The 23,128-nt window shown below is 45.2% G+C and overlaps 1 protein-coding gene across 1 annotated transcript; it reads right to left on the minus strand.

The window, feature by feature from the left end:
• Nucleotides 1-1,269: 1,269 nt before the first annotated feature.
• Trim42 (tripartite motif containing 42) lies at nucleotides 1,270-21,521 on the minus strand. Its single transcript, XM_034484500.2, has 5 exons — nucleotides 21,008-21,521; nucleotides 16,757-17,454; nucleotides 14,057-14,877; nucleotides 10,754-10,978; nucleotides 1,270-1,526 (listed from the first exon to the last, which is right to left on the minus strand). Exons 1-5 carry the CDS (start codon nucleotides 21,346-21,348, stop codon nucleotides 1,440-1,442), a joined length of 2,172 nt encoding a protein of 723 aa, XP_034340391.1. The 5' UTR covers nucleotides 21,349-21,521; the 3' UTR covers nucleotides 1,270-1,439.
• Between the last annotated feature and the right edge of the window lie 1,607 nt (nucleotides 21,522-23,128).

Below are 23,128 nucleotides of genomic sequence, written 5' to 3' on the forward strand. Positions count from 1 at the left end.
GGAGTTAGAATTTCTGTTTTTGAACAAGCAGGAAAACCTAACTAGCACCTGTTCTGCTACAGTGAGAGATGTTTTCAGGTGTGCTTTGCTACTGATCCCTTCTGGAGCCAGAGCCCTTCCTCTAAAGAAAGGATGCCAGGATGGAATGGGAAGATGTTGAGCTATCTTCCCCATGTACCCATTCCATGGAATGTATGTACCATGGAATGTACCATGGAATGGGTACATGGAGAAGATAGCTCAACATGGCAGTATATTTGTAATTGCATATTTAAGAACCTGTTGGCTATATTTAGGACCCTTACACAGTTGTAAAATTACATACAATGTTTGTACCTCAGGCGTGGTTCTCAGAGGGGGATTTCTATGGATTATAGCCTCAAGGACCAAAGAATGGAGGTGAGTGTTGCTCCTGTTCAGAAACTCAGCTTGACTTTGGAAGACTCAGGTCCTGGTTTGGTAGCTTCTCAGAGATCTCAGCTTCTTTAGTCCCTGCAGGCAAGTTCACGAGATCTCTATCTAGAAAGGCAGCATTGGGATGTATGGGTTCTTTAATTGCACTGTGGGCCTTGTCAGTGCCGTGAGTAGGCGTGATCATGATAATGTGATATTCACACAGTTAATTTTTTAAAAGTTTAATTTCACTTTAGTTTATCAGTGGCGGAATCCCTGCTGGCATGTCATTTAATTTGCTTGCCGTGCTAATGATGATTCTAAAGCTTTTCAAAGAAGCGATTATATGATAATACCAAATTTGATGGTGGAGCTGGCCCATCATTTGCAGGGATGGGATCATAACAAAGCTCCCTGGGGTAACCAGTCTTGTAATGTGTGCCAGGAATTCTGCTGCTTCTCCTTTGCTCCAGGACACAGAGGAGTGAGAAGAGGGAGGCCTAGCTCTTTTTATGGGCCAGAGGCAGACTTCAGACCATGGGCAAAAGTTGTGGGAAAACATGGGCTTCATAATTAGGAAGACCATTCTCACAGTGTTGGCTGCTTAGTATTGAGATAGATGACATGTTGAAGGAAAGCCTCCTCCACCAATTGCTGACTTGATCGGACACCTACAGTGAGTTAGGCCAGCACTTGAATGAACACCCAGGGGTCTTGCTTCTAGATAGAACAATCATTACCACCCAGGTGCATGCCACTTGTTCCATACATAGCACCATGAATTCCAAGCCCAGGATGAAACCTGAGCTTATACAAACCTACAGGCTTGCTGCTTTGCCTCTTAGTTTCATCACAATGAACCAATCACAGTAGGCTATGATGTCAGACATTTCCTTTTATTAGTTTTTAGGAGACTCCTTTTGGAAAACCCAGAGGTGCTGGAAACAGCCATCTACAACCTCCTGGAAGAGTGTGGTGATAAAAATACATACATATACATATAGATATCTCTATGCGCAGTAGAGTTCTGAGGGATGTTCCAAGGCTCAGAAGCGCTTCTGGAGGGCAGACTGGATATTCTTCAGCAGTCCCCACTTAGCTCGGTTCTTCCCACGCCCATCTGGTGTTACCACCTGCAATTGGAAACAAAGAGTGAATGGGACCATCCACAGAGGGACCAGAGCCCAGGACCACTCCATACACCATCTCATCAATACCCCATGACAACCATGGGAAGCATGCATGGTCAGATGAAGAGCTCCAGACTCAGGGTACCACAGAACTTTCACAGCGGCCCACAGCTGTTGCGTGCTGGCACTTCAATTCTACACATCAGGTTCTACCTCTCTCTCAAGACAGCTCATATAACTGAATGTGGACAAGCATGACAGACTAGACCCCAAATGGCCTTTACCATAGAACATCCCCCCACCCCAGCCTCTGGAACTTTGTTTCTTTCTTGTCTTTCAAATTCTAAGTTTCAGTTAATGAGTGGTTTCTTTACTAAAGTCTGGGTGACCTGTATAGGGTGTTGAGGAAATGAGAGTTTTTGTTTGTTTTAAGTCTCTGTAGTCTCAACATTGACCAAGTAAAGAGAAGATTCTTAGAGATGTGCATGAAAGATGAATAGAGCAGAAGTTGTAAGTCGTCCAGTTTTCCCCATTTTATACAGTTAGAAATGCTTTGTACTCACTTTGGTATGGTCGGTGACTCATACCCAACAAAGGCAAGGTGCTGGGCAACAGGGCTAAGGAGGACCTTCTTAGAAACCTCCCAGACTCAACTTCCCCATGCTTCTCTGTGACTCACCTTGAAGGTGGTAGGCTTCTCCATTTCTCTGACCTGGTATCATCACCACTCCCTAATACACATTAGGGACTGAGGTTGGGATGGAAAGATTCCACTGCCCATACAAGTTAGGACACATGATAAATGAGTAGATGGGGCGGGACTGGGTTAGACTGATGAAGAGAAATGTTTATACAAAGCACAGTCTCTATGATAACGTTTTTAATCGTTTATATTTGTGTTGAGCCAAAACAGAGATGCTGCATAGATACAATCCTGATAAAGATGAAATGAAAAATGCCAGAGGCACACAGAGCTACTGGGGACAGTGAACAAGGCCTAATGGTATTGTGAGTTATGGGGTTTGGAACTTCATTAAAAATAAACACATTTTACACTTTTGTCTCAAACTGTAGTAAGGATCTTTGAAGGCGACAGCTGTGCAGTGTAACGGGACAGAGGTGGCTGGGAAGTGATAAAAAACAGCAGCAGCAGCAGGCAAAACAGAGGACAGAAGAAGCAAAGCATGGAACATAGCATGCTACAGAAATTGAAATTTCAGTTGGCACCTTCTTCCTTGTCCCACACTGAAGCTGTGTGGTGCAACTGCCGCAGAAAAGGAGAGGAGAGTGAGGTTCCCCAACTTCTAGAAGCTAGATTTGAAATATCAATTCTAGACTCCGATAAAACCAATATGGACAAGCAGTGATATGCCCAGTCCACTTATGACCATAGATACAATCATATAAAATCAAACTATAGTAGCTGAAATAGCATATTAAATCAATATGTGATGCTAACCAAGGGCTTAGTTCATGAAGGGAAATAGAATCCAGCATCAGGAAATGCAGCTATAGTGAGCTGGGAATGATACCCAGAAAAGGCCAGGTCCTGGGTTTAATTCCTTTCACCATAACTAAACTAAACCAAGCCAAACCAATTAACCAACCAACCAAACAAACAAAATCCAGCATAATTTACTTAGTTGATAAAGGCCTAAAGGAGAAAAATCATGTGATTATGTCAACTAATGCAAATAATATCATTCTGTATGCAAAAGCTCTCAGAAACCTGGAAGTTGGAAGAGGTTTCTTTAGGTGAATGGCTATAAACCTAAACACTGAACGAAAAACAATAAAGCCAATGGAGACAGTTTAGTGTCAGCACGTGACAAGTGTGTCTACGTCTGTCACTCTGTGTCTGACTCAAGGCTCTTGATAAAGTGATTAGGAAAGAAAAAGAAATATAAACTCAAAGACTGTGAGGGAAGAGAAGAAAGCACCATTACTTACAGATGATAAGATTATATGCCTGGGAAAACAAGCCCAATCAACAGACTCTTGGAATAATAGAATCCTTAAAGATTTGGTAGGATTCACATTTATCTACAGAGAACAATAGCTTTTCTTCTGAACCAGCCATCTATCAGGAATATACTACAATATAAAAGAAACACTCATAACATCAAAGGTTGTGCACTACTCACTTTTGTGTTTTTATTAGGTATATTTAAGGACGCAACCTATCTGGACACACATATGCGTGGTGAAACGCTGCAGTAAGCAAATTGGTGTATCTCTTATTCCACGTAATCCCCGGCTTACAATGTGATTATGCATCTAAAATCGTAGCACATTAACCACATGTGACACAGTGTAGAGCGTAGTCTTCATGCTGTTCATTAGATCACTCAACTATGTAGTTCACCCAGGGATACAAGGTTGAAGACCCCAGAAAACCTCTCATAGAGCCGGTTGAATAAATGCGCAGATAACAATCGCAAACATATCAACTGACTTCCAATTAATTTCTCAGTGGCTTTCTAACCCAATTCTGTTTGGATTGAAAATAAAATAACTAAAAAAAAAACCCAAAAAACAAAACAAACAAACACCATAAGGAGTTCCTTCGATGTTTATATGAGAAAGTAAGCCTCCATGATTAGTTCATGGATTTTCAAAAAAAACCCTGGGTAATGGAGATGCCTTAGCAGTTCATCAGGACAGCACAAAGCTGAGGCCAAATCCCAGTAAAAGCAAACAGGCACGGACGTGAGAGTGGAGGCTGTTTCCTAGCATCCCCGGTCTTTATCTTTGAACATCTTCACTTCACTGAGACAAACCCCTCAAGTCTTCTGTTTTCAGTTCCTAGCCCCATAACTTGCAGCACTGTTAGTCCTAGCCTTCCTTTACTGCCCCCGTGGCTCCATGTACAGCTAACATTTTCATTTCATCGTTATTAGGGTTCTATGCATATATTATTTCCATTTCCCCCATCAATAGGTGGTTTGCTACCATTTATACAATATTATCTTTACCTTGCATATGGCCCTGTTTTTGCTGAAGCCATTTTTTTTCAAAGTAGAAAGCATAATGCTGAAACATAATAGGGGATTCGGGAATGAATCCTAAATATATAGGCAGTGAATATAAGATCAAAATAGCACTGTGACCATACACAGCACAATCCTAGTGGACAACATTGGGTAAACGGGCTCAGTTGCGGCAAAGCGGGTGCATCTGTTCTTTGCATTGTGTTTAAAGGTAGACTCTGTCTTGGTGAAACTTGAAAGGTGAAACTATAAATTTAATGAAAGAGTATGTAGAAGATTATCTTTGTGATCTAAGTCAAGGCAAGGACTTTTTAAACAGAACCCCAAAAGGTCATACCCTAAGGAAAAACACTTATGACTTTGATTATTTGAGAGTTTAAGGGTTCTGCCATTTCATCAAGTACGATATGAACAGAGGTGATAAGACAAATATCAGAGGAGCAGAAATATTAGCAATGCCTAAAACCATCATCTGAAATACATGTTGTCCTGTGAGTCACTAAATCGGGAGTGTACAGGGATGGGGTAGGTAGAGAAATGGCCAAAGGGTGTTACCAGGCTGCTTATGGGAGGAGTCCTAGAAGGGTGTAAGCATTTGAAATGAAGTGTAGAAAAATAAAGTAAATTGACGTAACAGGTAATAGATCTTGGTAAATGCAGGAAAAATTTAGGATATAAGGTCTCTCTTATGGAATATTCATGGGTGTGGCCAAAGGTTTCTATTAGAAGGTGTGGCCTTGTTAGAGTAGCTGTGTCCTTGTAGGTGTGGGCTTTAAGACCCTCATCCTAGTTCCCTGGAAGCCAGTCTTCTGTTTGCCTTAGAAACAAGATGTAGAACTCTAAGCTCCTCCTGCACCATGCCTGTCTGGATGTTCCCACCTTGATGATAATGGACTGAACCTCTGAACCTGTAAGCCTGCCTCAATTAAATGTTGTCCTTATAAGAGTTGCCTTGGTCATGGTGTCTGTTCATGGCAGTAAGACCCTAACTCAGACAACTACCTAGTTTATGACCCAGAAATTTCAGTCATAGTGCATTTCTTATAGAAAATGAATTGTGTTTCTCTAAAATTCATATGTTGTAGTCCTAATCTCAGCCCGCTGCCATTTTTGTAGGAGGAAATTTGAATGTAGACCTCAGGGATACATGGGGAAAGATCCCTCAGGAGCACAGTGCAAAAGACTTTGAGCCAGAGTCATGGCTGTCTAATGATCCCTGATCTGTACCAACTTGTTAGTACAACTCAACCTGACTCATACAAAGTCTAGAAAGACTTTTACACCTCTATCCCAGCCACAAGCTGTTACATGTTGTCTATTGTAGCATTAGTGGAGGTAACCTGTGTGTTTACACTGAGTAGATAGGTGACATGCAAGAAGCAGATGCATGCTATGAAGGATGGCATAGCATGGGAAATTCAGGGACAAAATACCCATAATGATATAGACCAGTGCTTCTTAACCTGTGGGTTGTGATGCTCTTGGGGGGCGGGGGTGGGAATGACCCTTTCATGGGGGATCACCTAAGACTATTGGGAAACACAGATATTTATTTACATTATGATTCATAACAGTAGCAAAGTTACAGTTATGAAGTAGCAACAAAAATAATTTAATAGTTCTTGGGGGAGTCACTATAATAGAAGGAATTATATTAAAGGGTTGGAGCATTAGGAAGGTTGAGAACCACTGATGTAGATAGATCATTCTATCACAGTGTTTAGAGAAAAAGGGACAAGGCGGGGGCAGGCAGACACAATGCCATGTGTGTATTAGTGACACATCACAAGCAGCCATACATATGGTGTAAGAACACACAAAAGCAAAAAGATACAAATAAACCCTCCTTAGAACAGATGTCCCAAACTGGAACATAAAGATAAGGCGCGGTCTTTGCAAAGATCAGTGTGGTTGGACCAGTGGTATATAATTAATTAAACCTGTGTACATGAAGTTGAAAACCAAGCCAGGTCCAGTTTGAACCTGAGTTCAAGCTTCTCTAGCTACAGGGCAGGTAGGAAAGGACCAGAAGTATTTTACTTATAGCAGTATTTTAGAGTTCTTTGGAAAATGGTAGGCCCTAAGGATGCAGAGAATCCAAAGCATGTGTGTCACTTTAGGGCCTGGAGCCACTATGCATGAGTGAGTGTTTAGGGAGGAGGTGGCAGTCCTGATGGTGGCAGTCCTGTTGGTCACACAGTCTTCAATCTCAACCCATAAGAAAATGTGTGACAGCCTGGGAAGAGGAAAGTCGAGACTTAGTGGTAGAGAGGCCGCCCTGTTCTGTGTCAGAGTCCCAGCTGCAGTTCGGGCCAAGGAGGGCATCCTGCAGAGACCCAGGGTGACTGAAGAATGGTCTCTTTGGCACATAGATATTATCGAGGGACTGACAGACTGAGAAGGACTTTGAGAATGCCTGGGACAGGGATGGCTACATTCTCTGAAGGGCTCCAAAGACCTAGAAAAGCATCAGTTACTGTGTATTGCCAGGCTCATAGCTTTGCCTCTAGATCTGATGTAATTCAGTCATCCATATAGATTAGTCAATGGACTCTCACAGAAGTCCTTGTCTGAACCCTCAAATCTCTGTGTTCTACCTTAGGACAATTAAGTTAGCTGTTTGGGGATAGGAAAATTTCTCATCACCACAGGCTCAGTGCTATCACAAAAGGCCCTTCAGGTGGGAGGTAGAGGCAGAAGGGAGCCTGAGGGAGGGCTGGTAGGAGAGAGACAGGCCTAGTTGGAACTTGATATCTTGAAGATGGAGGAAAGGCACATGAGTTAGAAATGTGAGCTGCCAGCAAAAGGCTAGGGGTGGGGTCTACCTCAGACACCAGCAAAAGGCAAGGGTTGGGTTCTACCTCAGACACCAGCAAAAGGCAAGAGTGGGTTCTACCTCAGACACCCCTCCACAGAAAGATCCAGACACGGATGGTACTCTGATTTAAATTTTAGCCAGTGAGAACCATTGCCTAAAACACATTTATCTGTCCTTTCAAAATAGACCATTGGTGTTAGAGGCCTTGAGATGGAGACCATGAACCATAAGGAGCCAGTAAGACAGATAGTTTCCCATTGCCATGGAACTTAGCAAGCTAGTGTTGTTGGGGTCTGACTCAAGAACCTGAGCTCAAATCCAAAGCTCTTTTCAATACACAATTCTGTCTCAGAAACAACAATTGATCCATCAAACAGAGACTCAATGCTTTGATATTGCCTCCCCAGAGTCATATGCTGTATGACTCCAGGGCTGAGATCACTCCTCCTAGGCTTAGTTATATCTGTCTATGGTTCAGGAGGCTAGGGTTCTGGCTTTGAATACAGACCCATCCCCTGTGTTTTCTCCATATGAGCTTCCTCCTCAAGGAGACATCCAAGACTCCAGAATGATCAGCGATAATGAATAACAGATTTGATCTTCAAATGTGACCTTTAGAGTGTTGGGTAACTGATTTTCTTGTTGCATGTATTATGTACCAAGGAAATCTTCTTTAAAAAAAAAATTCAACAAGTCTTAGGTTATGCAAATCAAATATAAAAGGTTTTCTTTTACGTCTTTTATAAAAGCACATAGGGAAGAAGCATGGTGGTTTGGATAAGACGTGATTGTGTACCTCATAGCAGCATTCAAATGAAACCTTTCAGAAATAACGCATACACCAGTGCCAAAGGAAAAAATTTCGATTTTATAGGAGAGAGCTAAAGCCATTACTTTTATGAAGCTTTATAAATGTCATTCAAACACACCATCTTATTTTCATTTGCTGGTGAAGCCTTTACTTATGCAAATCATGACAAATGTTAAGGAAGCCAGTGTTTCCTTGAGAATGCTAATAGAACCGAGAAGGAGGGAGGAAGAATTACTTCTGAAGGAAAAATCTATACTGTAGCTTTTTGAGTCAGATAAAAATGAAGCTTCCAGAAAACCTCATTAATTAGGGTTCTGCTCATTTAGATATTGTGTGAAAAAGCAAAGAGACAGGCATGCATTTCCCTCTCTTTCATAAGAGGGCAAATTAATCGCATAAAGACAGATTTAGGGGATGGCTATTCCTTGACTGACTGTATAAAACATTCTGCCTTCAGGCATCTTATGATACTTTGCGATTATTAATTTTATTTATCAATTTACTCCTTCAGTCCTTAATTTAGACATTTGCCCATATATTCATTTGTTTGGTTACATTTTCACTCACATTTCCGTTCAATAACCGTTAAGAGGCTGCTGTGTGCAAACTGCTTTGGTAAGCACCACAGGAGAGAGAAAGATGAATTAGGCAAGAATTTGGTTTGCAAGAAGGTCATAGTGTGAGAGGGATAAGAGGACCCAGGGAGGGTGAAGTGGTAGACTGATGACACACCTCGATCTCTCTATCTGTCCCCAGTCCTCACATCTAGAGATGACAGATGATTTATTTAAAAACTTAACAACTACTGAGTGCCCTTCGTGGGTAAGGCATTTCTGAGGAATTCTAAAAGCTGAGAAGGCAGATGGAACCAGATTAAAAGAAGAACCCATAGTCCAGAGCGCAGAGTAGAAAATATAGGGACAGGTGTGAAGCTTCAGGGCTCTGGAGTGAGAAGGTCCCCGTGGCAACTGACAAACAGGCTGAGAGGCTGGCAGAAGAACAGCTGGCAGAGCAGCCAGGCAGGCTCTCTCATCACACTTCCTTGGCATGTAAGTGTCTGACTTCTGGGAGCGGGGAGGGAAGCATGATGTTAGGAGGTGATAGCCCCACTCTGCAGAACTGCTGATAGTATAACCCCACTTCCTCCCCCATTCTCCATCATTATTAGAAGGACCAACCAAACTTCAAACATCTGACCAGATAGCTAAAGTACAATTAACTCAATCCAATGGCCTTGTGTACTCAGACCACTCAGAGCATGGATGGAGACGACCCAAGAGTACATGACAGCTGGGTTTAGTGGAGCAGAAACTAAGGGGGTGACTCCAAATGAAGTGATTCAGAGAGAAGTGAATAATGGGATGGGAGAGAAGGAGGAGGAGAAGAGAAGGGAGGATAGAGGAAGAGGTAGGGAGAGAGGGAGGGGGAGGGAGAGAAGAGGGTAAGGAGGGGAGGAGATGGAAAAAAGGAAAAAGGAGAGAGGAAGAAAGAAGAGGAGGGGCGTGGGAAGGGGAGGAGAAAAGAGCGGAGGGAAGGGAAGGAGAGGGAAGGGTAATAACTTTCTAGTTTCTGTGAACATCAGATTAGACAGATATGTCTCTTCTAGGTGTGTCTTAGAAGTCTTTCGAGGCTTCCTTCTCTCGGTGCTGTAAACCTCCCTTCTTCCAAACCCTAAATGAACAGACCGGGGCTTTTTACTTTTAAAGAACCTCTAAGACTTATTTGGACTCCAAAGAGCACCTTCATAGTTATACAGTATGATAGCTCTTGACAGTCCCAGTATTCTCAATATCATTACAATGGCATTCCCGAGTGTGTCGTCACTGGGAGTTCAGAGGAATGTCAACTCTCCCTCACAAAAACCAATAGTTTGTTTTCTTTGCTTCATGGAGCCAATCTGACCTGCTCAGTGTCTTTTTTCCCCCCTTAACTACCAGAGAAACCAAAAGTAGTTTTAGTATAAATGTGTCTTAAATATTACATGGGTTGTTCTTGTATCACAGGTTTCAATTGTCCACTGTGAGAAATGCTGATTTAACTGGCTGCCCTACCTCTTTTCTAAGTTTCACACCTCGTCTTCCTAGCGATGGTGAGCGCTGTTCCTTTGGAACTGCCCCACTGTAATTACTTCTTACTCTTTTCATACAATGACTACAGCGGAAGGAGGGATTATGCTTGGTTGTACTCTGAACTTCTGTATCTTAACACAAAGCTAGAACCAGTAGTTTTGAGTTCAGCAGAACCTATGACCCTTGGATCTGGCCTGGAAAGGCTAGTGGAGATGAGAGATGCCATCACTGGCTGAGAGTTAACCAGCTTTCTGGGTTTAGAAGCAGAATTCAATGTGGTCTTTGCTGATCTTCCTAGTTAAGACAAATCCTGACTCTATGAAGGCATTTCCATCTGATGGGTCAGAGATGGGTCAGAGAGATGGCTCGGCTGGTAAAGGCTCTTGACAAGCCTGAGGTACTCAGTTTGAGCCTTTAACATCCGTCAGCATACTATGGCATGCATGTGTGTGTTATGTGTTGGCATATGTGCACATGTGAAACTCTCCAATAAAATTTTAAAACTTAAGTGATTAGTACTAGAAAAAAAATGTACACAGTACCTTGCAGATGTCACTCCACTGCCCGGGACCATTATCATTGATGGCTCTAACCTTAAACAAATACTCGGTGTTGGGGGTCAGGTTGTGTAGCTCTAGGTTCTGCTGCAGGATGTCACGGATTTGTCCACAGAGCTCTGTGCGCACATTATTAGGAGGGGTAGTAATGAGCTCATAGAATTCCATCTCAAAGGAGTCCACATCTTCTGTTGGGCATGTCCAGTAAACCTAGGAGGATTGGGTGTATGAGCACGGTACCACCACACGATGATCCGCCCTTCCTATAAGTCCTTATAAGTCATCTGTTCTTTCTTCCCACCATGTAGGTCCTTGGAATAGGACCCAGGTTGTTAGATTTGGTGGTAAATGCCACTATGTTCCTGGCCCTAAACTATTAAAAAACATTGTATTTTAAAGGCATATTTCTAATGCTCTTGTTACATTTTTGGCTAAAGTCAAATGCCGTAAGATACAGTTAATGTATAATTTCATGAGTACTAAATTTTACAAATGAAATCACACAACTTAATAAAATTAACTCACATTCTTTCTGATGATCAAAACAAGCACATTTATGGTAACACACTTTGGAAATGCAGAAGTATAAGGGGAGACATCAATTGACAATAGACGTCTCCCCTAATCCACATGTTAATTCCGGTAAGTCTTTCTACTGTCAGGGGAGGTGCAAACACACTCACGCGGGATTGCATGGCTCTGGCTTATTCTCTTAACTTACAGTTCATATATCTTATACCGTCAAAAAGCTGGTAAAACATCACCTTTAAAAACTGCCTACAGAGGCCGCCGGCAAGATGGCTCAGAGAGTAAAGGTGCTTGCTGCTAAGCCCCACAACCTGGAGTTGAATTCCCAGGACTCCAACAGTGGAAGAGGAGAACTGGTACACTCAAATTGTCCTCTGACTTCCATATGTATGCTCTGGCAGGTGCAGCTCTCTCTCTCTCTCTCTCTCTCTCTCTCTCTCTCTCTCTCTCTCTTCTCTTTGCATACACACACATAGACATATACACACAGATAAAATGAATAAGGGCAATAAAACTATTTTAAAAAACGGTTTCAGAAATAACTAACCCCTTCTATAGTGGAGCTCATTTTTTTTCTGCTTTTATACTCAGATAAATGCTGCAACAAATATTTTGGGGCATAACTCCTCATCTGATTTTTTTGGGGGGAGGGAGAGAAGCAGCTTTCTACGAAATTATTTTTAAATTCAAATTGAATCAAAGATCTCTAGAATTTTGGGATACATACTAATATCTTCTAAGACCAATTTTCTATGTGGAAGTCCTGAAGATTTGGAAGCCAGGTCAACATAGACTTAATATTTTCACTGTAGAGCACAGTGAATCCTGGGAAAGGCCCATTTTGTGATCCTAGAACAGGGCTTTTCTACGTCATCATCATCATCATCATCATTGTCATCATCATTTTACGTTAGATCACTGTCAGGCCGCAGGTGAGGTGGCAGTGACTTGTTTGGTTGTCTCCTTAGGCCTTCCTCTCTCAAACTTATCCAGGAATAACTCTTAGACAGCACATGTGACTTCTCCAAGTCCAAGTCTGGAGCAGACCCCACCAGCCCTTCTGCTTTGGAGCAGGAGCTGTAGACTCCCTGAAAGCCTGGAGTTGACCCTGAGATGATATACACTGTCACCAGAGTTCACTGATGTCACCTATACCCCATCTCTGTGTGAAGGACAGGGAGGGACCCTGTGCTGTGTCCTATGGTCTCCAGGAGGGCGCCGTTCTACCTGGCATATTTCTTGTGGTGTTAGTTTAGCCTCTGAAGCAAACATTACAATGTCTCACAGAGGGAGAAGGTAAAACCTGGTCTGTGTCCGGTCTTCACGTTCTTGTGTTTAGACCCTACCTACTGAAGTGCAGTCTGCAGATAGCAGCATTGGCAGTACCTGGCAGCTTGTGACTGCCTGGAATCCAGTGACAGAGAATCTACCTTCTAACAAGCCTGCAGGAGAAGGTAGTGTTTGGAAACCACTAGTCTACAATTCAAGATGCCTACTGTCTTTGAGAGAAGGACAAAAGATGAGCCTCTTGCCATATGGAAGCAGGCCACAGAGTAATTTGGGAGGTGTGCCCATGCAGGAACCTCAAAAGAGGCAAGAAACTGCCTCTTGGAATTTGAATAAGGTACTCCTGCAGGCAATTCAACTCTGGCTCAGCTGGATTTCAGAGAGAAGGTAAGGGAAAGAGCATTCATTCACTGTTAGGTTAAGAAGGCCAGTGGCATAGGTGACAGCAGGTAGGAGACCTGTAAGACCCTCCACTTTCCACATCACCCCTAAGAAAGAGGATGGGTCTCAGCAGGGAACTGGAGTGTTTCTGGGGATTGTCATCCCAAATCTTTTCAAACCCAGGGGGAGCCGGGATCTAAGAGAGGTTGCAGCTTAAAGAAACACACAGCTGGCAGCCAGGTGAGACTGCATGTCTAATTCAGTCCTGGACTCTACCCCCCACTTCTATGACCTCCCAAGCCATTTTGAAACTTTCTTTAGTTCCAACTTGATTCTTCTTTTTTGCTTCTTTTGCCTTCCTTCCTTCCTTCCTTCCTTCCTTCCTTCCTTCCTTCCTTTTTTCCTTTTGGTGTGGTGCTCTGTGTATGTACGTGTAGCACACATGCATGCGTGCCCACTTGACTGTTTATGTTAGTGTGAAGACCAGGAGTGGTGTTGACACTCTCTTCTACTGTCTTCTCCCCCCCTCCGTCTCTCTCCCTCTCTCTCTTCCTCTCCCATATTCCCATATTCTGCTATCTGTAAGTCTATCTATCCAGGTGCTTGCCTGCCTGCCTGTCTGTCTATCTACTTACCTATCCTTGAGGCAAGGTCTGTCATCTAGCTGGAGCTCACTGTTTCCACTAGACTAGCTAATCAGGAAGACCCTGGACCTTTCTGCCTCTGCCTCCCCAGCACTGGAAGTCCAGATATACATCAGGCTTTGATATGTGTGTTAGGGATGCAAACTCATTTCTTCATGCTTGTACAGCAAGCCCCTTGCCCACTGAGCCTTCTTCCTAGCTTGTTTTTCTTTCAATAGAAAGGCTGCCTGTCAAGTAGAGGTGGGATTTACATGCACCTATTATTATGATTTCAATACGCTGACTGGATTAATACACATTTCAGGACCCTACCCTACTGACTAGGTTGACTGCAAAGAGTCTAGAGGAGTAGGCTTGAGTGACTGCTTTCTAGAGACCAAAGAGGTATAGACAACCTTCTCTGACCTCTCTCTTTCATTTTGTGCTCCCATCCTTCCCTTTCTCTTACCTTGGCGGCTCTTGGGTACACCAGAGTCTGGTAGATGACAATTGGGCCTGGGGTCCTCACAGAGGTGTCGTTGAAGGAATACCAGTTGTGGAAGCTGTTGCTGCTTTGCGGAGGCTGGGTTTCCCCTGTGGCACTCCAGTAGGTGTAAAGTCCATCAGTCGTTTTGGCGGGCGCGGCAGACTGGGCTCTCCCATAGTTCTCCAGACCCATCTTGCCCTTGTCATTGGCGGTGTTGAAGGACATCAGGGAAGAGCTCCGCTGGTATATCTGCTGGTTGTTGAAGCTGTGGGTGCTGAATGTCACCTTCCTGGCGATCATCATTTCTGAGTGGACAGGGTACTGGGCTGGGAGTGAGTCCCCTGAGGAGCAAGTCTTTTTGGGTCCTGTGGGAAAGAGCTCGTGGATGGCACTGGAGAGCTCAACAAAATCCAAGGGGATGCATTGTAGAGAGTGAAGCCGCAGCTGAGGGTCAGGCCTGAAGGTGTTCTGGATGCCCTCCTCAATCTGGTCCACCAGGATCTTGGCAGACTGCAGGAAGGCCACCTGGCCGGTTTCCTTCAGGGCTTCCTTGGAGTAAGCAATCAGACCATCCATTTCGTTCACTTTCATGGTTGTAATGTACACATATTTCTCAATTTCTTTCTGCCTGGACACTTCCAGATTCTCTATCTGTTCCATGATGATCTTCTCTTTCTCTTGAAGGATGGCTCGCAGTTTGAGGAATCCATTCCGGACATCCTTCCTCTTTGCTTCCTTGTCAGCTTTAAAGCTGCTCTTTAGAATGTTGAACTCCATCAGGTCGTTATCGATTTCATATCGGACTGAAAAGCAACCAAGTTGGTTACTGTGAATATTTTCATCTCCACAGATATCAAAGCCATATCAAACTGGAGCAAATTTCTGGACTCAACGGAAATGAGTGGAGAGAGACAGAGAAAGGGGGCGGGGGGAGACACCTGGAGCTGGGCCGACACAGGCTAGAACAGGCCTTTGAAATACATGCCCCTCTAATCTTCCTCCACATGCCCCTGGCATACGCACATTTCCTTGGCCTATGTCTCTCTTGTGGCAGAGAAAGAAATACATTTCTGATGTCTACTAAATGGTGTTTTAACAACCAAGCTTGATCTAGTGTTCTTCAGCCACTATTGGTAGACCACTCCTTTTATACATGGACTATAAGTAGTAATAATTCCATCCCACTCCACCTCCCAGCCCAGCTTTTTATATTTAGAAGAGAGTCTTGTCACTGTTTCACACTGGTGTTGGAGAGTCTGGGTGTCTGACTTATTAGTTGCCTTTTACTGACCACCTCATTTAAGCACAGCTGTCTCATGCATGCAGGATGCCCTCTTACCTGTGCTGTATGTTTATTGAGACTGGCATGGTATATTCCTAAAGTATTCTGGCTAAGGTCATCTGGAAAGAAAGATTCTTAATAGAGAAAATGATTCCATAGGGTTGGCTTGTAGGTAAGTCTGAAGGCATTTTCGTGATTGAGGATTGATGGGAAGTCACTAGGTCTTTGTGAATGGTGCTAGCTTCGGACAGGTGGTCTTGGATGCTATAAAATAGCAAGCTGAGCTAGCCATGAATGGGCAAGCCATGAGCAGCATTCCTCCGTGGCTTCTGTCTGTTTATGCTTCCAGGTTCCTGTTTTACATTCTTGTCATGATTTCTTTCAATGATAGACTATGATGTGCAAGTGTAAAATAAAATAAACCCTTTCCTCCCTAAGTGGTTTTGGTTCTGGTGCTTTATCACAGCAATAGAAACTTTATGACAAAGACTCATAGGAAGCAGTCCTCTATAGGCGGAGCCATTCCCTAAATGGATTTCTAGGTCTACCTGAGGACAGAGTCATGGCTGACCTGGGAAAGACACATTTTGATATTATGAACCTTTTACTGAACTTTACAAAATATTATTGTGCTTCACTCTAATATAAAAAGCAGGGTTGGCTTTATATAAATTGTATTATACAGACAATATGAACAACCATGACAGAAGAAAAAAAAAAAAGCAGCTGGCCAGAATATTCCTGACTACTTTGGAGCTTTTCTGTTACTATGTGTCCTTTAGAAGCTCTTTAAATTTGTTGCCTACAATTCTGACAGACAGAAAGTTCATGGTACATAACTTTAATTGAGATGAGTCTCAGTGTTAGATTAATTCTTCCCCCTGGAGACAAGGAGGTGGAGTTAAAAATAACTGTTCATGTTCAGATAAACAAACAAACAAACAACAGCAACAAACATATTCTACACAAAACAGTACTTCAGGATGTGACTGGAGAAAACTTATTTTTTTCCCCTTTGGAAAATGGGGCCAAAGTTCAGTAAAATTGTAACAAAGATTACAGGATCGTTATGTGTGTATTATACACCAGGTTTTCCCCCCCCAGAGGTGAGAGAATGTTTCATAAGACAACCCATCTAATCCTCACAACAACCCAGTGAGGATGCTACCGATTTTCTTCCCATTTTACAGATGAAAAACTGAATCACAGAGACACTAACTGGACGGTGATAGCTGTCATGGATACCCGTGAGAGTAGCTTACTGGCCATCTCAGGCTCTCCCAGTGTCCACACTTCTCCACCAGGTTGAGCAAGGCCCTCTAACAGGTTCCCCACACCATTTTCTGGCCTTTCTGGCAGCTGGGAATTACTCTGAAGGGGAACAGGAAAACAACTAGGACCTGCTTTGAACTTGGCGATGGCGCTGAAGAGGGCAGCAGACCTCTCGGAGCAGGCATCTATGAGGCTGACCGTGTCATGGCCATTGTGGAAAGCGATCTTGCAGAAGGCGCAGAGTAGCTGGTTGTCGCTGCGGCAGTACTCGTTGATGCGGCTGGATGGATGGTGGATGCAAATCTTCTCGTCCTGGTCCTCGGCGCTGCTGTCCACGAAGATGTGGTCCTGCATGGCCACATCTGAGTGGAAGGCCTTGAGACAGTCGTTGCACAGGTTGAGGCGACAGGTGAGACAGCGCTTGTAGGCAATGCGCCGGGTGCGGCACACCTGGCAGAGGATGGGCCCCGAGGAACGGTCGAAGCGCCACTTGAGGTAGCCGTGCTGCTGCATGTAGCGTTTGGTGAGGCGCCCGCGCAGGTAGTTTTCTGGCAGGTGCATCTGGTGGCTGTAGGGCATGCAGTGCGAGCGGTTGCACATGGGGCAGATGAGGATGAAGAAATTCTCAGTGACCTCGGCGTGTTTTTGCAGCTGCCGCAGGCACTTCTCGCACAGGCTGTGGTTGCAGGGCAGCATGAAGGAGTGCAGGCGCAGCCGGTTGCACATGGGGCAGGTGAGGTGGCTCACCAGGTGGCTCCTGGCGGGCATGGTCTTGGGCTCATCCAGCTGAGTATCGCTGCCCCCCACGCGGAGGGCGGTCTTAGAGCTGAAAGAAAAAAGCAAGTCCAGGCTTCAGGAACACACACAAGAGTCCCGAAAGGACCTGTCCAGAGGGGTGGCATATAGGAAAGGTGATAAACGGTTCCTGCATGGTGCCTGTCTTGGCTTGCCTCCACTCTTTTAGTAAATGAACTCAGGTAAAGCATTGATACCTGCTGCTGGTACCTATGCTATAGCATTTTAAAAGATGATTAAGACTGAATTTAATGCCTGCATGGACTGAACAGAGCTCTCTGGGTCCAGTCGGAGCCCTGTAGTGCCTTCCTGCTAATTTTAATTTTGGGAGGGAGTGAGAGGGAGAGAGGGAGGGAGGGAGGGAGGGAGAGGGGGAGGGGGGAGAGGGGGAGAGGGGGAGAGGGGGAGAGGGGGAGGGGGGAGGGGGGGAGGGGGGGAGGGGGAGAGGGGGAGAGGGAGAGGGAGAGGGAGAGGGAGAGGGAGAGGGAGAGGGAGAGGGAGAGGGAGAGGGAGAGGGAGAGGGAGAGGGAGAGGGAGAGGGAGAGGGAGAGGGAGAGGGAGAGGGAGAGGGAGAGGGAGAGGGAGAGGGAGAGAGGGAGAGGGAGAGGGAGAGGGAGAGGGAGAGGGAGAGGGAGAGGGAGAGGGAGAGGGAGAGGGAGCAGAGGAGTATGGCATAGTCAGCTGGGCCTGGATGTTCCGATTTATATCAGTAACACCATAGAGCCTCAGACAAGACCACAGTAGCTGTGATGTGTCAGAGAAGAAGCAATACCGCTTCAGGATGCTGGACCAGAATATTGTCCAAGTCACATAAACGGCCTCCCATGCCCCTTTGCTGGGGAGTGTGAGTGACTGTGCCTGCTCTTTCTTTCTGGTAGCAGATTTGGGCTCCATGTTCTAGGTGCCTTCTAGACAGGAGTACGAGAACCAACGGATTGACTCTATTCTCACTAGCAGGAGCCCCAGTCCATCAGGTACCTCACACCGGCATGGGACACGTTCCCGCTTGTTGCAAGTGAGCCAATAAATCCAAGCTTGCCCGGTTACAGGCACGCCTCTGGTAGCTGTGCCTCGAAGGCAGTGACACTGCCATTACTGTTGTCTGTGGGATGGGCCTGAGGAAGGTAGCAAATGGCCTTTCTAAGACAGCAAGAGACAATTTCTGCACTGAACCTAGAATCCATGAGCTGACTTCCAGATCAACAGCAACACACAAGGGCTGCCTCTGGGCGATTTATATATGCTGGGGCATGGCACATTAGAGTTGCCCACTTAGAGAGTCTTAATCTCTTTTTGTGGTCAATTTCTCCAGCTTTAAATCAAAGATAGCAGCACTTCCTTCATGGGGGCTTCCCAAGTGTAAATGAAATAATCTATCATCAGTGTAAACATGGTCCCTGTAATTCACCGGCTAATGTCTACAGTAGAGGAGGAAACCACAAGAGAAGAGGACAGTAGTCAGGCTCGTGAAAGCCCATGTTTGCTCAGACTGTTGTGAGCTAAGGGTCTCTCTATTTGTCTCCTGGCTGAGATCGCCTTCATGGATTCCATTGCAAGAACTACAAATGATAGAACTATGCTTGTGTAATTCAAGCGCATGTTATGAGAGGCTGCAGTCAGAGGAAAAGCAGTTTAGGAAATAACCGACTCGGCTGTGGGAACGGAGATGCAAGCTGACGAACAATCTGTGGCTATTTCTATTGTCTCTCTGTTCATAGTAAGGTATTGGTCTTGACGCTGGGCTGTGTTCTCTTCTGACCTTGCCTTCCGGATTTCTCTTTGTCTCCTTCTTGGCCAAGGAACTCATGCCTCAGAGCACTGACAGTCAAAGATGCTCCCCGAGCATATTGCCCTAGGGTGGCCCTGAGATACAGTGTCCCTATATAACCTTAGCATCCATAGGGATAGCTGGCTTATCCCTGAAGGCTTGGATGCTGAGATCCAGGCTTACAGCCTCACTGTTTTTCTGCCTTTTTTTCCCCCTGTGTCCCAGTCTCTTGCTTGGTCTCTGAAGGATCACCTGGAGTCACAAGTCAATAGTACATGTAGTAGCTGGATGGGCTTTTCTGATTAAAAAAAAAGAAAAAGGTAAGACTTGGAATCAGTCTATAATAAATGGAAGATGTGTAAGAGATCAGAAAGAGGGAACAAGGGAGAAAGAAGCTCCTGTGTAGAGAATGGGCAGGACCAAGAGAACTCTGTTAATGGCCGAAGGAGCTGGAGTTGTTGTGAGACAAAGGGCTGAAGAAAAGAATAAAGCCAGGAAGGCTAGTTTAGACCAGAGTGGGGAAGGCTAGGTTAGACCAGAGTACGAAAGGCTAGGTTAGACCAGAGTCGGGGAAGGCTAGGTTAGACCAGAGTGAGGAAGAAGTGAGGCTGCTGAGGAGGATTGGGAGGGAAGGGGTTCGGAGACCAGGAGAGGGGAATTGGAAGGCAAGTACCAGTACATTAGAGCTGACTCTCTGGCACTGAAGTCTAAATAGGATGTCTACCTGCCCCCCAGATTTCCATGCCAGAGCAGCCACCAAGTCCGGCAGCATCTTTGCCTTCCTGCCCTAGTGCCCTGCCTCTGCTCCCCTGAGCAGTTCACTCCCTCCTGGGTCTCATGTTGACGACTCCAGTTCTCCCTGTTAGAATCACCTGATGAGGATAGAGTTCTTACAGTTCTGAAGCCCACGTTGTACCCCAAGATCAGTGAAAAATAGAATGTTGAGGTACTGAGAACACACGGGAGCATTTATTTTTAAAGATTCCCCAGGGGATTTCAATGCACTTCTGAATTTGGGAGCCGCTAATGCCTACGCCTCTAAAGCACCGACTGTGATCTTTCCTCCCATCTGAAATCTCCCCTGGCTCCTGACATCCCTGACATGTGACATAAAAGGAGCAGCATGCTAGCCTGTGGGGTAGCCACTTTACTGAGTGATGGAGAACCTGACGCTCATGACTTTGGAGGGGAAGAAAGGGGTGGCTGTCAGCTCAGGGTATCAGGGCACCTCTGTAGGTTACTATAGTCAAAAGCAGTTCCTAGAAGTTCGTACTCATCAGGTAACCGCTGTAGTTCCCAGGAACGGGAATGAAGAACAGTTTGTATTTTTTGAATCATTTAACAGGTTATGGAGCACATATCATGGTCTCCATTCTGTAATGACTTAATTTTTTTTTTCTTTTTTTTTAATTTAGGACCATTGGCCTAGCTCTGGATTCAAGTCACCACTCTACACCATTCCTAGCTAGGTGATCCTGAAAAACTTAGCATCTCCCAGCTAAATATTTTCCTGGGTCCATTGGGCACAGGGTGAGGAGAGGAATGGATACATGAACAGTTTCTTGCCAGCCATCACTTGTTTGCAAGGTGAGAGCTCTTGGGGTCAAAGGGTGCATGCAGCATGCATTCACATAGGTAATGGAGCTTGGCTGTTTAACTGCTACAAAATTACCATGGATATTTTTTTTTTTCCACGTAGAGTGCACTCTAGGAAGCACTGGCCTGTTCTGGGGTACCCACAGCTGGCACACGTTCCCCAGTTATTTTGAGCCAACGTAGTCACACAACGAACGGCCAGCACTCCTGAAGTACTTACGCAGTGCGGATGCTTCGAAGGCGACCCTTTCTGAATGTGATGGTGACATTGCGGCAGCAGCGGCTCTCATAGTAGTAGCACCTCAGATTGGTGCTGGCTGTGCAACAGCACTTACAGTTGGGGTCATTGGCCCAGGAGCAGCAGCACCAGTGGCAATTGGGGTTCTCTGCGCAGGTGCAGTGGCAGAACTGGCAGTTCCGCTCATCCTTGTAGGGGCAGGGGAAGCAGGTGCAGTTCCGCTCGGAGGTGAAGATGAACTTGCAGCATAGACAGGAGAATAGTCGAGGGCAGCATCTCTGCCAGGTGCAGCATGGAGAACAGACACACATAGCCGTCTCCATGGCTCCTAGATCTCTGGTAAAAAGCCTCTAAAGTTTTGACAACGTCCTCTACCAGATTCCTGAGGTTACTTCTCTCCCAAAAGGACCTTTGCCCACTCTGGTGAGGCTGGCAGTTTGGGAGTTGTGGCAGGAAAGCGGCCAGTTTATGAGGCCTTCACGGGTGATGTTCCTCCTTCTGAGCTGGCCTTACCTCCTATTTCAGCCTCTGGACATTGCTTATGTCATAATCCCTGACTCCCACCATGTCTTAACATGCTCAGTAGTGGGTAAGAGGAGGGCACCCAGGGGTTGTAGCTGCTATGTGAATACATACCGTGTGTTTTTCATGAGACTCATGCCACAGGAGTGGTGGCATCATGGAGTTCTTGGGGGCTTTAGCTGCCATTTGTCGTGTTTCAAGTGCTCATATAGATTTTAGATGCTATTTTGCCTTGGTTGGTACTATTCCTGCTATTTGGGTAAGTTGACTTCAGGATTTTTTTTTTGTCTGTATTGACTGAAAGACTAGGGTATGACTAGTTAGAAATACTGACATATACAGAGCTGGATGCTCACAGCTAACCATTGAGCTGATCATGGGGTTCCCAATGGAGGAGTTAGAGAGAAGACTGAAGGAACTGAAAGGGTTTGTGGTCCCATGGGGAGAGCAACAATACCAACCAACCAGAGCTCCCAGGGTCTAAACAACCAGCCTGGGAGCACATAGGAAGGGACTCATGACTCCAGCTGTATATGTAGGGGAGGATGGCCTTGTAGGGCATAGGTGGGAGAGGAGGTCCTTGGTCCCATGAAGGCTGGATGCCCCAGTGTGGGGGAATTTGAGGGCAGGGAGGTGGGAGTGGGTGGGTGGGGGCACACCCTCATAGAAGCAGGAGGAGGGGAGATGGGATGAGGGGGGTTCCTGGGTTGGGGGGAGATGGCGGAAGGGAACAATATCTGAAATGTAAATAAAATATCCAATAAAAAAAGAGAGAAAGAAATACAGACTGGCATCACGTTCTTCTTCCATCAGCAGAACTCTGACCAGCAGAGCACAGTGTTTACAAATAATGGCACCATCACAGTTATAGAGACGTCACTATTCAGAAAAGGAACTGAAGAGACAGAGACACAAGTTCACTCATGCCCTTTCAGAGGTCCCTGGTCATGTTCGTGAGGCTTTATGCTTAAGTCACCCACAGGTTTGGGACTCAGGCTTTGCTTCCTTCTCCTCTGTACCCTTGCCCTAGCCAACCTCACCCCACCAGATTTATTTATCAGGAGGCGCAGAATCCTTAGCTACTTCGCCAGTGTGTACCCAGGAGCCCTAGAAACAGAGCCCTATCTATCAGGGGGAGTCTTGCTTTCCTCTTCATGCAGCCGGCAAAGATTAAAGGAGCAGAGGATTCACGGCCATGCCATCCTAGAACAGGAACACTGTCTCATTATATTTCCCCAAACCAGCAGAAGTGAGAGCTGTATTTGGCTGCAGGAGTTTCGTGAATAATTTATTACCTCCTCCCATGATTATCACCCTTGTAATAGGAGAGAGCATTCACTGAGTGCTAACTGGGCCAGCCTCACATGGAGGTTAGATCGCTACAATTGAAAATCCCGAATCCTAGGGTGTGTACTTTATTTTTGGTAGAAATTACTAAATTATCCCTGCAAAGCATACTCCAGATCACACTAACACCAGGAATGGGTGTATGACATCTCTTCTTGTGTTTGCCTAAACTCAGTTTTATCAATAAGCCTCCCTACCCTTGGGAACACAAAGATCTGAGTTCCATTCACAGGC

This window comes from Arvicanthis niloticus, chromosome 21 (assembly GCF_011762505.2).
Source record: "Arvicanthis niloticus isolate mArvNil1 chromosome 21, mArvNil1.pat.X, whole genome shotgun sequence".
NCBI lineage: Eukaryota > Metazoa > Chordata > Mammalia > Rodentia > Muridae > Arvicanthis > Arvicanthis niloticus.